This window comes from Danio rerio, chromosome 6 (assembly GCF_049306965.1).
Source record: "Danio rerio strain Tuebingen ecotype United States chromosome 6, GRCz12tu, whole genome shotgun sequence".
Classification (NCBI taxonomy): Eukaryota; Metazoa; Chordata; class Actinopteri; order Cypriniformes; family Danionidae; genus Danio; species Danio rerio.
The window spans coordinates 17,065,676-17,083,189 of record NC_133181.1 but is presented as its reverse complement, the minus strand read 5'-3'; the positions used below and the strand labels follow the sequence as shown (position 1 = coordinate 17,083,189).

The following is a 17,514-nucleotide window of genomic DNA, read 5'->3' as shown; positions in this document are numbered from 1 at the left end:
TTTTATTCATTTATCTCATTTATTTCTCATTTGTATTTCTTATTGTAAATATTTTTTAATTTGATGATGTTGATATATTACATATTTTATAGATATCTAACATGCTTTGGCAATACTGTACATTAAGTTAGCAGCAGATGTTACCTGCCAGTGGGTGCACATGGCTCCTGAATAGAATAAAAGTAAAACAAATAATGGATTTCTTTTTTATTTCAACAGTCTTTTTTTAACTTCATATATTGTTAAAAATGGCTGTTTTGTCACGTACATAACCATGAGTAAAAGGTGTGTTTCAATCCGGGTACCACAGCAAGTTCATCTCAAACCACATTTCTAAAAACTCAAATTGTCCGGAGGCCATATCAGTGACTGAAAATTCGTAGGAGGAATTAATTTTCCTTCACTTTAACTTTCAAACACAACAAAAAATTTAAAACCTGATGTAATTAATGCACTCAGACATTTTTCCCCAGAGTATATGCAGTCAAAGCTCCTTTTTGTTTCTTGTTCTACATTGAAGGGATAGTTTAAATTGCTATGAAAATACTGCAATTTAATGGTAGGCATAATAATTAAGAATTAGAAATAATTATTCTGTGCCAGTCAATTGTTACTTAACCAAAACTTTAACAAATAGTGTAAGACAGCAGAAAGAAGATTAGGTAACTTAAGAGACTTTAATGGCAATTGTTCTTCTGAATATTTAAACCACAGCAAAGAGGGGGAATATATATACATAGCTAGCAGTCAAATTTTACTAATGCATATCTTTTATACAAATTTTAGTAAGCATATGAGAAAACCTATTAAATGAGACCATTTGAATTAAATATTAGCAAAATTAGCATATTTACACCCCCAGCATAACGTGGAAGTCCTAGAGATGTCTTTTACAGTCTATATGGTTTGTACAAAACAATACAGGTGGGATAAAATTATAATTAAACACTGACTTGGCTTAAAATCAAAGGGAAACTTGCTGCACAGCTTTTTTTGAGTTGTCTCAACTTAAATTGAGTCAACTACACTACTTGGGTTTATAGTTGAGTCAACTCTAAAACGCTGTGCAGAAAGTTTTATTTAAGAACTTTTAAGTTGAGTCAACTTTTTATTTATTAGAGTGTATATAACTGTAAAATGTGTGCTGTGCAAGTAGAGATTTATTTAGTAGTTTGGTTACGCTTTATTTTAAGGTGTTTTTGTTACAGTGTAGGGTTAGGATGCGTAATTAAACAATGAATTGTGATTGCTAGAGTAAATACATGTAAGGAAGCCTTTAAATACAGTGTTACCCAGTTTTTCTAAATATTTTCATTGTGGTGTTAGAGTTTTATGGAAGAATAATAAAGAATAAAAGAGACGAAATTTAAAACCACAGTATTTATATTTTCCCGCTAGATGGCGCACATTTAACACAACCACAACAGCGAAGCTTGATGACGTTGAGGGGGGTAAAATGATGTCATCTTCAATTACACAACTGATAATCAGTCTTGTAACAAATTAAAAATCATGTTAATGTGACCAAACGACAGCAACATATTTAACTTAACATTTAGCGTGTTGTCCAGTATCTAAACTTTCTTTTTTGCTGAGCACTAGTAGTAGAGTTCTGACTTGTAAAAATAGCCTAGTCCAGGGGTGTCCAAACTCAGTCCTGGAGGGCCAGTGTCCTAGAGAGTTTAGCTCCAACCCTTATCAAACACACCTGAACCAACTAAGCTCTTACAAGATATACTAGAAACATAATCAAAAATGGCGGAATCTGGGGCTGTTGCTGGGCGCTGCTGTTACAATGGAACATTCTATTGAGTGTCGCCTCTTGGTCATTCTAAGCTCTAAACTTTTTCTTTTTTAGGTTAGTTAGGATTGTTAATTTTGTTTCTGTTATGCTTAATAACAGAATGATGAGAAAGATATTTTTTGAGAAATTATTATAACTTTTCTTGAAAGTCAAGTTTACATACAATAAGATTATTATGCCTCTGAAAAAGCTCAAATGATGGTGTCAAGGTTTTGGCAGTTTCTGATTGGCTAACTGACAACATTTGAGTTAATTGTAGGCAACTGTAAAATAATATTTAAGGAAAACCTCAAACACACTGCTTCCTTGTTTGACAACATGGGTAAATCAACAAGCCAGAATAAACAATTTGCTAAATTAATAATAATAATTTTTGGAGACATGTCCTGTGGTCTGATGGAACTAATATTAAACTGTTTGGCCATAATGACCAGTGTTTCATTTGGAGGACAAAGGGGAAAGCTTACAAGTCTAGGAACACCATCCCAACTGTGAAGTATGGGGGCAGCAGCATCATGTTGTGGGGCTGTTTTGATGCAGGAAGGACTGGTCCACTTCACAGCATAGATTATATCATGAAGAAAGAACATTATGGTGAAATACTGAAGCAACATCTCAAGACATCAGCCAGGAAATTAAATCAAGCCAAAAATGGGTCTTCCAAACAGACCATGACCCTAAGCATACTGCCAAATTAGTTAAAATGTGCTTTAAGGACAACAGAGTGAATGTTTTGGAGTGGCCATCACAAAGCCTTGATCTAAATCCCATAGAAAATTTGTGGGCAGAGTTGAAAAAGCTTGTGTAAGCAAAACAAATATGACACCAATTCTGTCAGGAGGAATAGGCCCAAATTCCTTCAAACTATTGTGAGAAGCTTGTGGATACCCAAAACGTTTGACCGAAGTTATACAGTTTAAAAGCAAAGCTAAAAAAAAAAAAAAAGAAAGAAAAGAAACTTTATGTTTGACTGTCTAGAAATGAGTAAAAATTTCTCAAAAAATCTCATTATTCTGGCATTTAGCAAATGTAAATAATTTAGGTAATCCTAACGGACCTAAAATAGGAAACGTTTAGGATGTTTTACCATCAGACTTTTTTTTTTTTTAATTGTTATGTTCCTTTTTTAGAGTGTATGTAGACTTCTGATTTCATCTGTAGTTGGCAACACTTAATGAGTTATTAGAAATTAGTTATTAAAACTATTATGTTTAAAAATGTGTGTGTGACTTCAACTTGCATTGTTCTAGGGGTTTTTGGATATTTTTTATAAAAGCTATTTTTATAAAATGCTGCTCAGTTCTTGCAAGACAAGATGTGGGCCAGGTGGTCACCCGACTTGAAATATGTGTGTGCCATGATGTAAAGCTTTAAGCCCTGAAATGAAGGAGTCTGCGTGTGTGTGTCTGTGTCTGCATCTGCGCATGTGCAGGTGAATGTGCTCTGCTGTCTGTTTGACAGATTTAGCCTGTCGGAGTTCATTACCTGCGAGTCAGTAGGGCGCTAATGAGCTGAATTAGTGGTATAATTAGCCTGAAAGAAAAGAGCATCAACGTCGGTCGATCTCTTCTCTATGAATTTCTTTCTCTTTTCTTCTACTCGGTCCAGCCTGAAATTGGTGATCTCACTTACACAAGGTAGTGAACATCCAGAACGTGTCTCTCTGAACTCTTTCAGAAGTTGTCTGTCTATGTGTGTGTGTGTGTGTTTGGGGTGGGGGATCTCTTGGGGGCAGTGGCAGCTGGAGGGCTGTCCTGTCACGGCCGGCTGCATTAGCGGACGCCTGTCAGTGTTGGGTAAACAGCCTCTGGCTTTGAGCTGGACAGGAAGTGCTGGCAAGTGGGTAAACACAAACCCACAAAGTGATCGTCCAGGGAGAACACAAAGCGCATACACACTCTCAAACAGGAAAGCATCCTGACAGGGGATTGATGTAGACTCTGGATAATTCCCCCGTGACCCTGCCTGTTGCATTCCAGCGGTGGTGAGTCTACTGTCTCACCCCCTCCTTCCCCTCAGGTAAACGTCTCACAACAGCAGTGCAACACTGTAATGAAGCCGTCACGCAAAGATGTTTGCCACGAGTGCGGCTGTACAAACACTGTAAATGTGGTTACTATTAAAATCTACATAACAATTATTCCAGTTATTATTATAATTAAACCATTTAAATATTCATTTGACAGATTATGAAGATTCTGACCTGTTTTAAAGGGATCACACAGAAATCACAATTCTGTCACTTGTTCTGATTAGAAATCATTTTAAACCTTTATTAGTTTCTTTCTTCTGTTGAACACAAAAGAAGATCTTTTGAAAATTGCTGGTAGCTGATATGTAAAGTTATATGATACCAGCATTCTTCAAAATATCTGCTTTTGTGTTTAACAGAAGAAAGGTTTAAAACCACAAGAATGAAAAGGTCATTTTCATTAATATGTGAACTGTCCTTTTAAGGAGATATTCTTTATGTAATTATGCTTTTACAGTCATTAAATTTAAATTTCTTGGTAAAACTTTACAATAAGGTTCATTAGTTAATGAATTTACTAACATGAACTAATCATGAACAACATATGTACAGCATTTATTAATCATAATTGAACATTTACTAATGCATTATTAACATTCAAGTCCATGCTTGTTAACATAAGTTAATGCACCATGAGTTAACATGAACTAACAATGAACTACTGTATTTTCATTAACTAATGTTCACTAACATGACCAAATACAGTAGTAAATGTATTGTTCATTGTTTGTTCATCTTAGTAAATGTGTTAATTAACATTAACTAATGAACCTTATTGTTAAGTGTGACCAATTGTTTTTATAGATTTATGTGTTTCTTTTTATTTATATTTCTTTATACGTAAAATAAAATGGGTTTATGTATCATTGACCAAGAGACTGGTTGTCACTGCTGATTTTTAAACATTTGCATTCTCAGAGAGAGCCTGAATGTGAGAATTTATCAAAGACGTGTGTGTACTTTAACCTGCTGGCACACATCTGACCACTGGATATCATTTAAGCTCTTTGCACACTGAAATTGAAGTCTGAAATTTTTGTATGCGTTTTTGTTTGGTATTCATATGCGAAAAATTCATCACATATACAAACCTTGCACACTGAGTCCAATGCGTATTAAATAACCCAATACGAAACAACGCAAAACATTTCAGAGTCTGTAATACTTAGTTCTCTTCTCTCTTCTTCAAAGTAGAAAAGAAAGAGGAATAGGCTTCATATTGTGTTTATCCAATACTGCATAGAGAGGAAGGAGAGTTCAGCTCATTATCAAAGAGCTGCAGTAAGATTATCTTGAAATGAAAGTTTATTTGAGGAAAGCAGTGGAATTTTGATACATTGCTTGTGATACTTCACATTCAGGCACAAAAACAAATCTTGAACCTAGACTGGCTGTATACATAGACATCATAATAGATGGTGGCCGTGTTGACGCGTCGAAGCAACTTCTATTATAATGTCTATAGGCAGTATGTCAAATGTATGGACACACATACACCAAGCAACAGCAAGGCAGAGGTGTGCCAGTCACTGAATTCAGCACATAGGGGTTCTCAACTGTTCGCCACATTTTGTCTTTATTTTATGCATTGTCTTTATATTTGTCATAAAGTTGTCGTAGCTCAAGTGACGGCATCCTGTATTTAGTTTTTCGCTTGTACTGAGACTCTGAACTGTCAAAACACCTCTCAAATTGCTTTTTCGGGGGTGAAACGTGAAAAAAAGTAGCCTGTTTCAAATTGTTTTATGATGGACGAACGTTTCGGAGGCAGTGTGTCAATATGATTGACACAACGTAAGGTTGAATTTATTTTTTAACATCCAAAAATTACTGACGAAAAATTCAGATTCAGTGTGCAATAACCTTTACTCTCTTATTTTTAGATAATTATCTTGTTATCATATTGTTACAATATTTCAAAACTTAATCTCAAAGTTATATGTGTAGCTTAGGTTTATTGTCTTTGTTGTGTGTCTGTGTATGTGTGTTTGTGTGTAAATAAAAGTGGTAGGGTGGGCTTTAAGACAAGAATAGGAGGCAACAGGTGACCAATTTCTTCCTGTTTGTTTGTGTGGGTGTGTGCGCGTGTGTGTTTCCCTTTGTCTTTTCCAAAAGGATTCAACATGGTGCCCATCCTCTCCCCTTACACTTGTCTTCAGGACTACTGAACCCTGTTTTTGCAGCAACGTCACACCCATTTACACTTCCTATATAAAAAAAGGCCTCAGTATACTCTTTTAATAATTTATTTTAATTTCATTCATTGTTTGGTGGTGAAAATGAGAATTCTGGTTAAGAAAATAGCCATCATCAGTTTGGCACTCCAGTAATACAGTACTTTATGTAGATTGCTTTAAAGCTTTTCCACATTGTAGAAGGCAAAGCCCCAGAGCGTGAGCCAGTGATAGTTTCCATTTGATCACCAGCCAAAGTGATCTTTGCCAGAAATTTAGCTTTGGAAAACTCCTGAAATGGACTTTTGATATGGCCTGATTTAATTTACAATGTTGTTACAGCAGTTAATACTTAGGCTTTGTCCAAAATTGCCTATACTTGAGTAGGTATTACATTTGAATTTGAAATTACTACAGGAGCGTTAGAAAAGCATGTTCTTTATAGTATGAATGTGAATAGTATGAATACAATTTGGATGTACTACATCTGCCATTTGTCATTTTCACATGACCTACTTACATCAGTTGCGTCGCTTCACTTGCATTCATAAACTCTCCCGTGTGGCATCTTGCGATTGTGTAGCATCCATTGGATGTGCACTTCAGAATCTCCCGGAAGTAGTAGTACTGGGTACTTTTTATCAACTTTTTTTTTTTAATACTATGAATTTGGACATACTACTCGGGCTGGTATAAGATTCTGACGGTATGATAAGCTTGGATAAAAATGTCACGGTTGCACGGTATTGTGATTACTCCTCAAAATAAGTTCTTTTTTAATGTCTGAGTGAAAAGTAAAAAAAATTTCCCATTGAACACAATGTTCAGGTCTATAGCATGGTTGTTATACATGTAGGTGTTTAGCAAGAATATTTTCGATTAGGCTGACCAGTAGCTTTTGATGTTGATGCTCCTTTGCTGGTTGAGATGCTGTTGCCCTAATAAAGAAATAAAAAGTGGTGTTTGGCAGCATGTAAAAAACTAAACAAAATAAAAACAGCTTACATATACCTTAGTAATGGAATAACAGAAAATTTTAAACAGTGACGTTTCCAAACCGTGGTAAACCTTAAAACCAGTTATCACCCTATGCCTACTACTTGGCTCACATACTCTTTTTCACACATTATATACAGGGTGTCCACAGGGTCTTAACATGTCTTAAATTTCAAAAACAATTTTAGGCCTTAAAAAGTCTTAAATTCACAGAAATATTATGTTGTAGGTCTTAAATCATTTTAAGCAGATCTTAACGTTAAAAGTTGTCAAAGTAAAGTTAACCAGTCCAATCACCAACATTCATTCATTTATTTTCTTTTTGGCTTAGTCCCTTTATTAATCTGGGGTCGCCACAGCGGAATGAACCGCCAACACATGTTTTACGCAGCGGATACCCTTCCAGCTGCAACCCATCACTGATAAACATCCATACACACTTATTCACACTCATACACCATGGGCAATTTAGCTCACCCAATTCACCTGTACTGCATGTCTTTGTACTTGTGGGGGAAACTGGAGCACCCGGAGGAAGTTTTTTTTTTTATTGCAGAAGCGATTATTTCACAGCAGCTGTTTCACAATATTTTACAGCAAATTGTTTTAGAACAGAAATGCATTAGGTTAAATAGGAGTTATACTCAGTTCATTTTTACTAAAAGCAAACAAATATATATTTTTGATTATCCTTGTAGTTTTCTTCATAATAAATATACTTTTAATAATGTTAAAATAAATAATGTTTTCATTTAAAAAGAAACATTATGTTGGAAAAAAGTCCACACAACCAGTTTTCTTGTTTTGTCGCATTAAAATATGTGGTTAAGAAATAAATCCGTTTGTTTTTTCCAATTCCATTGATCCAACCAGGCCATTACAAAAAAAATCCTTAGTGTTTAGCCCCGTATATGTCTAAAAACTCATTCATGATAGTCCTAAAAAGGTCTTAAACGTCTTAAATTTGACTTGATGAAACCTGCAGAGACCCTGTATACAGTAGTCAGAAGTGTACGATTTCAGACAGTCTTAAAATTAACAGGAAATGTGAAAAATCTGAAACTTATTTGTTATTTGTTGCCGTCTCCATCTGTGCTTGACACATTTTAGTAGTAAACTGACCCTTTAAGAGGTTAACTACAAAACACTAGTATTTTTTTTCTGTTAGCCAGCTAGGCTTGGCCCTTAGCAACCCTGCTAACTGGGGAAGGCATGCGTTTCAGAGGGCAGTGAAGTGCTCCACATTTCCTCTGGACACAGAGGGGCAGTGAGGAGACCCTGCCGAGCCTCTTCCTCTCTGTTTTGCCCTCCTCTGTGGCTCCCAGGATGCTTTGTGTGGGTGCTGTGGTCCGTGGCCCCAGTGCCAGCCCTCTCACTCACCCTGGGCTGAGCAGCAGCACCCGGCCGGGACATTCCGTGCTGCTAGACCCCCTCCCTTCTCTAAACACACACAGTTAATAAAATCCTGCCACTTTCCCACAGATGCTGCAGCTTTTCTCTCCTCCTCCTGACTCTTCTCTTCCTGGTTTCTCTTTCCTGCTCTTTCATCTCTTCTTTTTTTTTTCTGGTCGTACTGTGAATCAAATGACCAATGCTGGAAGTTTTTGGAGCTGTCTGCATTTTAGTGATGTATAATCAATTTCAATAAGTCTTCCGATATTCCAGTTGACACCCTCAACCACAGACTGTCTGATATACAGTACACTACTAGTCAAAAGTGTTTTAAAGTGTTTTATTCTTTTAATCTTAATGTGCATTCACACCGAAGTGGCAAGATCGGCAAAGTTCGCTGCTTTGATTTCATATTTAAAGGAGTCGTTGCAGCATATCAGCAAATCACATACATTCCTGCACAAAAACATGCTAAGAAATGTTAATTTCTGCATGTGGTGTGGCTTTGCTTCACTTATCCAACAAATGTCCATTTGTCTAGAATACTCTGAAGCAGCAATAATGTTTTGTAAGTTTTAGGTTCCCTGTAAGAAAACATTGTGAATAATTGGAAATCCGGCAACTGCAATAATCAAACCCTCTGGAACAACTATGGTTTGAACGAAAGTTTACAGTACTGTGTTTGCTGGAATCTTCTCAAGCGGTGGACTTCTACATTCCGATTGCTTGCTGCCGAACCACGTCATAGCTCATTATCACTTGATTTCAATTCTCCTTGAAGCCCACACTGGCGAAGATGTACCACACTGCTCCTCGCTGCCTATTGCCACTTATTGCTGACTATCGACAACTATCGCCGCCTAAAGCCACCTATAGCCACCTATTGCCGATAGACATGGGATGATAACCATTTTCAAGGTATACCATGGTTTGGAAAAGTGAAGGTTTTAAAACCGTAAAATTTTCTGCAATACCGTTCCTAAAGAATTGGTACGATGTTTTATTGACTTTTTTTGTTGGTGTTTTTAGGAGAATATCTCCAGCAGAAAAGATGCGGTTTCAGTTTTTGAAACAAATGAAGACAGCAGAAGTCAATAATTGATTTAGCATGACACGTTTATTGCTCCAAAATATTTAAAATGTTTCTCAAAGTAAAATATTTAGTTCAAAAGGAAAAAAAAAATTATCTCAAACATTTAAAACGAACATATTTTCTTGCTGTAATCACAATACCGTGGAACTGTGAAACCGTGATATTTTTATCCAAGGTTATCATACCTTCAGTATCTTATAACAGCTCATGCCTAATCACCGCCTATCGCCACCCATCGCTGTTCATCGCCCATTGAGAATGAATGACTTCCAGCTGCTTTTACGCTCTCACCGCTTTTGGTGTGAATGCACAGTATAAGGCTTACAAAGACTTTTATTTGATCAAAATAACTTACTATTTTAAAATGTTGTTACTGAAAATGTAATATTTATTTATTTTAATCATTTATTTAAATTATATTAATATTACTTGTTACAGTCGATTTAAGGGAACGTATTCTTCCAAATACATTTTATAATTCCAAGTCGTAAAATCATGGACCAATGATGCTTGCTTTGAAAAACAGTTACGTAAAATAATATGTTTGAAAATGAATAAACGCTAGTTGATTTTTTTTTTTTTTTTTTTTTTTACTTAGTTTTCATCATTTTTAGTAAAGAATTTTTTGGGGACCCATTTTTTATTAATGCTAAAATTGAGACTTATTTGTGAACAAACCAGCCTGGCAAAAGCTAACAACAATAGTTATTTTTTTCATTAATTAACAAAATATTTACTTAAATGGACTTTTTAAGATGTTTAAGGGACAGTTCACCCAAAAATGAAAATTCTGTCATCATTTACTCTCCCTTCACTTGCCCCAAACCTGTTTGACTCTCTTTCTTCTGACGATATTTTGAAGAAAGCTGAAAACCTGTAACCATTGACTTCCATAATATTTGTTTTTCCTACTGTAGAAGTGAATGGTTACAGCTTTCTAACATTCCTCGTGTTTAACAGAGTAAAGAAACTCTTAAAGGTTTGGAAACACTTGGGGATTAGTAAATTTTCATTTTAGGGTGAACTATCCCTTTAACAGCAAAAAGAAAAAAAAAAAGCTTATAGATAAATATTTAATTATTTTTTAAAAAGAGACGTTGAAATCTTGTAGACTAATTCCCCATTGTAGTTCCCATATTAATTAAACCGTAATAGGTTGCATCAGAGATCATACGCCATTTAAACAGTTAAAGTTAAACTGTTATTCAGTGTGTTTTATCTAGAATACACTCCATAGGGAAAGAGGCAATCTGCTGCCACTCTAATGTCCGGTTTTAGTTTGACATCAACACGTGATTTTTATTTTCCTCTTTCTCGTGTGCTGTTTGTGTGTGTGTTCGCACTCTTGCTGCTGTGAGCTGTGATTCTGGCTGTGACTTCAGACAGGAAATCTTTGCGTGTGCTGTGGGGGTTCAGGTCCGTCAGCATGGCTTTGCTGCTTTGATTAAGAAGGATGTCACTAAAGCATTGATCCCCTAAGCTATTGATTACCTATTTTTATCCATCTGCCTCTCTGATAAAATGTTATCTCCTCTGCACTCTGGCCCCTGACATCCATACATGGCTAATTTGTAATCAGGCTGTTCGAGTTTAACCCTTTGAGACCCACTACAGTTCATCTTTCAAAGCCCATCAAGGTTGCGGCATCTTCTATTATGTGTAGGACACGCTATAAAAGTGGAATTAAGTCAGGTGGAGAATTTATGTCACTGTAAGTCTAATGCTTAAATGTATTGGAATATTTGCAATTGTGTTTATTATTCTTATTTTTATTATTATTTCAAAATAATAATAAATAAGTATTTAATATATATTTAATTCAATAAAGAATGATTAATATGTTTGAGCATATGTTCAACATTTTTTCTGGCCATTTTAATTAAGTTTTTTATGTAACTAAATTTAACCAGTTAAACGTCATCGACATTCGCTTTAAGATTTAAAGGGCTAGCATTGCACCACACCCCCTTAAGTGGTTTCGTTCGAAAGTGTAGAATCTATAATCTATGCACATTTGCATCACTTTGGTTTTTATTCTACTTTACAAAAGTTATTTACACTTAAACACACAGTATTTTGGATACCCGAGCTAGGTATTTTACATTGGTTCATCTTCATATTTTTCATATGACACATGTACAAGTTATAGCTCAAATGAAAGCTCTTGCCGGTGCTCATTCGGTTCTAGCATTCATTTTTACTGAATTATATTCATGTATCAAACAGTTGCTAAATGAATTGCTGTGTTTTCATAATGCAGAAGTGAAAACAATACATTTATGATCAATAAGCAGCCCCAGATAGCACAGACAGCTGTCATCTCTTACCTTATGCTGTGTGCTTCGGGGCAATATCATGATGTATATACAGTTCCTGTGGGTCTGTGTGTACTTGTTTATATCCTGATTAGTTTTTAAAAGTGTGTTAAAATTGTAAAAAATATTTTAATATATTTAATAGCTTTTTCCCATTGAATTTAAATTTTACCCAAGTTGTTTAATCAATTTTTACGCAGCTTTGGTTAACAAAAAATATATATACATTATAAAAAATATAAAACAAATAACAGTCAGAAATTTGGTACAGTATATCACTAGCAAACATGTATTCATTATATTCTAAACCTGCACATTGAATCTCTTAAGTCTAGAGTACATCATATATATATATATATATATATATATATATATATATATATATATATATATATATATATATATATATATATATATATTTGTTTTTTTTTTTGTTTTTTTTAATTGAAAAAAATCACTATTACTAAAAAGTTATTACATTTCACATTGTACATTTTGCTCTGTTCCTGGATCATTCAGATGGTGTAAGGTTGAAAATTGGTCTTTCGATATATTCTACACCAGGGTTGCTTTACCCTGTTTCTGGAGATCTACCTTCCTGCAGAGTTCAGCTCCAACCCTGATCAAACACACCTGAAACACTTAAATAGGACCTGAACTGCTCTGGATAATTACAAACAGGTGTGTTTGATGTGGGTTGCAACTGAAATCAGCAGGAAGATAGATCTTCAGGAACAGGGTTGAGCACCCTTGTTCTACACCATAGATATTTACATTAGATGCCGCCTACCCTGTTGTTGTCTCTTGGAAGGAATGCGTCAATAGAGCCGCCATTTTAGTACAGAGGAGCACTCCTTTGAAATGAATGATGGAATCAAGGTGCAGTGGAGCACTGGCCATCCAGAGCCAGAGATATATACACATATATACATATATCTATGATTGGGAGTTTTCCCAGTTATCAGTTTGCAAATATTTTTTTTAATTATAAAAATTATAATTTCACATTACTTTTCAATGTTGATGGATTAGTGATCGCACTGGCATTGCTGACAAAGAGTGGGTGTTTGTGTGCATGGAAATGTATTATCCTCACTCCCTGTTAAATTTGATCTAATTCGTGTCCTGAAACACACCTTCTCTCCTGCTTTCACTTCTCATTCTAATGGGGATGCAATTAGTTTGTGAATGAATCTCCATTATGAACGACTCGTTCATTTAGCTGACAATAATAAAAGTTTCTATCACCGCAACGTCTTGCTGTCATATTTCATTTTTATTGTTTGCTGATTTTATTAATGAAATCTAGCATAAGCCTTGTATTTAGTACTCGTTGGTGCTCCTTTGCCTTGGCCAGTGCAGTAAGTGACTGTATTATTATTATAAATAACGTGACTTGTAAAGCACAAAAGTTCGTAACGTACAAAAATGTAAAAAATTAAATCTTACCTATGAAATGTGATGCCTTTGTGCTTTGTTTTATTTGTTTGCTTCTTACTACACCCATACACAGCACTAAAGTCCAGCATCTTCACATTGGCTTTAGTCATGACAAGTGCGGTTGAATGACATTTGTGCTGGGAGCACTGTACAAATGTGGCGGCGGTATTGGTGCATGCTCAGGGTCCGCATGTGATGTCTAGTGTATATATCTATGGTTTTACACCAGAGATGCCCAAACTCGGTCCTGGAGGGCTGGTGTCCTGCAGAGTTTAGCTCCAACTTGCCTCAACACACCTGCCAGTACTTTTCTAGCAAGCCTACTAAAGCTGCGGTCACACTAGAGTTTGGTCATGCGAAATTCTGTCGTAAGGCGCTGCAAAAGGGGGCGGGATTAAACAAGATGATCAGACATTAAAAAAAAGAGTGATTGGTCCATATTTTAAATTTCTGTCCAGAGAGGTCATGTTTTGATCCTCGATTGGTCTCACTCCAAGTGACAAGTGATGCGATTTCGCTGGTCAGAGTTCACCAAGCTTGAACTTTGCAATGAATGAACTGCGAAACTTGACGCGACACTTGTGTTTCCGGTCTGACACATTTGCATGTGTATAAATAAAAGTCTATGGGGAGAAAAGGGCAGTGTGCTTTATTAGCTAGCCCAGGTGTGTCTGATTAGCGTTGGATCTAACTATGCAGGACACTGGCCCTCTAGGACCGAGTTTGGGCATCCCTGTTCTACACTATGCTTTTTGACCACAGTGCAGTTTTAACATTTCGCAATTATGATTGTGATTTAAATGTTCTGATTTTAGTTTTGACACCTCTGATCATCATCATCATCAGTGTACTCTTCCTGTTGAGCATAAATTGGGATGCTACTGTAGGATGTCCGTTCTTTGGTCTCCTGGGTTTAGACTCCCCGAGGAGCAGCTGTGTTTTAGGGAACAGCTCAATATCCTCTGTCCAGCTCCCTTCCCCTCCCCGGGGGTATCAGAACTCCCTCTGCCCCTCACATAGGAGCTGAGGCTGAACTAATCCCGGGTTGTCTGAGAAAGGCTGTTTACTCTGCGGGGATTAGCAGGGATTAAGTGCTATCATAGCACAGTATGAGGAGGGCTGCTGTAAACGACCCAATGATTGCTGATGGCCCTCTCCGTGTTTGCTTTGTTAACCTGCTGTATCATAGACGCTACAGTATACTCTCTCAAATGATGTCTGTTGGCAAAAATATATATAAACTACTAGTCCAACTCTTGGGGTCAGTTATTGTTTGTTGTTTTTATTATTTTGTTTTATTTAAGAATTTAAAGAAAATGATTCTGTTCATCAAGGTGACATTTAATAAATGTACAAAAAAATGGTTAAATTGTTAAATATGTATTAAATATGTATTACTTATTTTATGTATGTATTGTATGTATATGGCTTTTATTACTACTACCATTAATAATAATAATAATATATTAATAATAGTAAAGTAATAGTAAAGTAAAATAACAAATCGTGTTAAACACGTCTTGTGCCATATTGCACCTGGTGTATGATAGGGCCCTTAGGGCGTACTCACACTATGTACAGTTGCCTTGAACCTTGCCAAAGCATGCTTGTCCCGTCTCCTCCGATGGCCTGCACTTAAATTGCATTTGAGCCTGAGCACGGTTACATCATCGATAATGCGCTGTTCAGTTTAAGAAGCGCTCTCGCTCAGCACAGTTGAGATTTCTTTAGTTATATCGTTTTAGCAGTGACACGCAGTCAAATATTTCAGCCACTTTTGACGCTCATAAACAATCATATAGTCCTCGTGCTGCAGGTGTTAGGAGGTTTGCTGAAGGTGTGGAGCTGTGAGGGGTTTGCATCTTTAATAAACTATGACAGTTTGCGTTCATTGAACAGTAAGAATGATTAATAATTCCATATAAAAATGTAATATAAATCGTCTTCAGTTTTGGGCTCAGGCGCACTTGCACTCACACTAGCGCACCGTGCCAAAGCCCAAGTGAACCACATCTCTTCCAACTGGGCCAGGGCCGGCCAACTGAATCACACATGAGCTCGATTCAAATCGCACACACTTCTCAAATGAACCAGGAAACAGGGCTGGGCATGGTTCGGATAGCATAGTGTGAGTCCACCCTTTATCTTTAAAGCACAGTCAGTGAAAACCTCTAAAGATCTGTGAGGATCAGCAGATTTCTGCATGTGCAGATTCCATGTATGCCTACAAATGACCTTAAACAAACTATGCAAGAACTTTTATATAAGACAGAACAATATTGTGCGAGATGTTATGCAAAAGAGGTATTTAAGGTTGAAAAAAGCAAGTAGTGCAACACGGTTTATGGTACATTCTCAAGTAAACATTGCTTTTCTTATTAAACCTTTGTAAGATATAGAGTAGTTGTTCAGGTTTCCCATGGGTCAGGAAATATCATGGAATTTTAAAAGGTCAATTTCAGACATTGGAAGTTTTTTTATATTTCTTCAAATATGGGAATATGGTTTCTTTGTTTTGTTTTTTTCAATTTCAGTTTTCTTTATACAATTTGTTTTTTTTTATTATCATCCAAAACACATCAGCAGCCTGGTTTTCTATTTCTTACAGGTCATAGAAATCCAGCTTTTAGTGAATGAAAGTCCAGGAGTTTGATATTTGGCTTCGAGTGGGACCCTGTTTGTTGTTCCTGTATTTCTTAGTGTTAATGTCTAGATGCTAGCTGTGTAATAGAGACGTGAGCGCTAGTAAATGTTTTCTGCTGTACTGGAAACTAAATCAAAAGGCTGTACACAAATCCCATCAGATTTTAAATGTCATCTGGAATGAGAGCCGGATCAAAACATGCCACCGGTGTGAACTGTGTGTCGACAGCCAGACATTAATTCAGTCCTAAGCCTAAATCTAGACTGTCTGTGTATGTGTGCTTTCAGAGAGGAACGTGAGCGCTGGATCCGGGCCAAATATGAGCAGAAGTTGTTTTTGGCATCGCTGACATGCACAGAGCTCTCTCTCGGACAGCAGTTACTGCGGGCCACAGCAGAGGAGGACCTGCGTTTGGTGGTCATTCTGCTGGCCCACGGCTCCAGAGATGAGGTCAACGAAACCTGCGGGGAAGGTGATGGCCGGACCGCCCTGCACCTGGCCTGCCGGAAGGGGAATGTTGTGATCACGCAGCTGCTCGTATGGGTGAGAGTTGCAGCACACATTATTTTTATCACACCGCTGGCTAGAGTAATGTTTGATTTGAGGGAAGGTCTTTTCACACCACAATGTGAAACCTAAAAAGCTCCAGTCAGTTCACACCAAGCGCAAGGATCTGTCAACTCATGCAAACAAGTTAACCAGCCTCATTTCATCAACAGAAAGATAGAACAATTAGTTTATGGCATTTAATTGACTAACCTTTGTATTTTAATAATGCAATTGAAATTATAAAAAACTTTGATTCATTAAAAAAATTGATTGTTCATTTATGTTAGTGAATACATTAGCTAAGTAATGGATAAAGGTAAACTCTTACCAGGCAGTTTTTACAAATACAGTCGTTTTTTTTTTTTTTTTTTTGCAAAAACAAATTTGAATTCTTTTTCAAATATTTCCCAAGCACAAAGCATCTTTCACAGTGTTTCCTGTTATTTTTTCCTGTATTTGTTTCTACTATATTTAGTTATTATAAATAAATTATTTAAAGTATTATGTTTGTGTGTGTGTGTGTGTGTGTGTGTGTGTGTGTGTGTGTGTGTGTGTGTGTGTGTGTGTGTGTGTGTGTGTGTGTGTGTGTGTGTGTGTTGACAACAATATGTTCTCCGTTAAACAGTGCTTGGGAAATTTTTGAAATAGAAAATTACAATTTCATTTGAGGGCTAATAATTTTGTCTTCAGCGGTCAATTAACTCAGTCATTTAGTATACTAAAAACCATTATTAGTAACAATATAACAATAACTGTTCGTGCAAGCAAAAGAAAGAAAAAAAAAGAAAGAAAAAAAGGTCCCACTTTATATTAAGTGTCCTTAACTAATATGTACTTACACAGGATTTATTGGTTTGTTACAATGTACTTATTGTGTAAATACATGTATTTACGGTATACTTATGCTTGATTAAATACATGTATGTAGTTACATCTGTAATTAACTTCTGTAATTACATTTGTAAATACACTGCTGACCATCCCTACACCTTAACCCACCCTTAAACCTACCCATGCCACCAAACCTGTCCATAACCCAACCTCTATCCCAACTCAAGAGCACCACAAGTGTTCT

The 17,514-nt window shown here is 36.2% G+C and overlaps 1 protein-coding gene across 11 annotated transcripts in view; it reads left to right on the top strand.

The window, feature by feature from the left end:
• Window positions 1–17,514, top strand: part of agap1 (ArfGAP with GTPase domain, ankyrin repeat and PH domain 1) — a 348,474-nt gene that overhangs the window by 329,164 nt on the left and 1,796 nt on the right. For all 11 annotated transcript variants that reach the window (XR_012407727.1, XR_012407728.1, XR_012407726.1 and 8 more), the window contains one exon: window positions 16,178–16,433. Coding sequence is in view for 8 of the 11 variants with exons in the window: in XM_001921491.9 (XP_001921526.3) it covers window positions 16,178–16,433 (256 nt within the window). In the remaining 3 variants the exon portion in view is untranslated. The remainder of the gene's footprint in view (window positions 1–16,177; window positions 16,434–17,514) is intronic.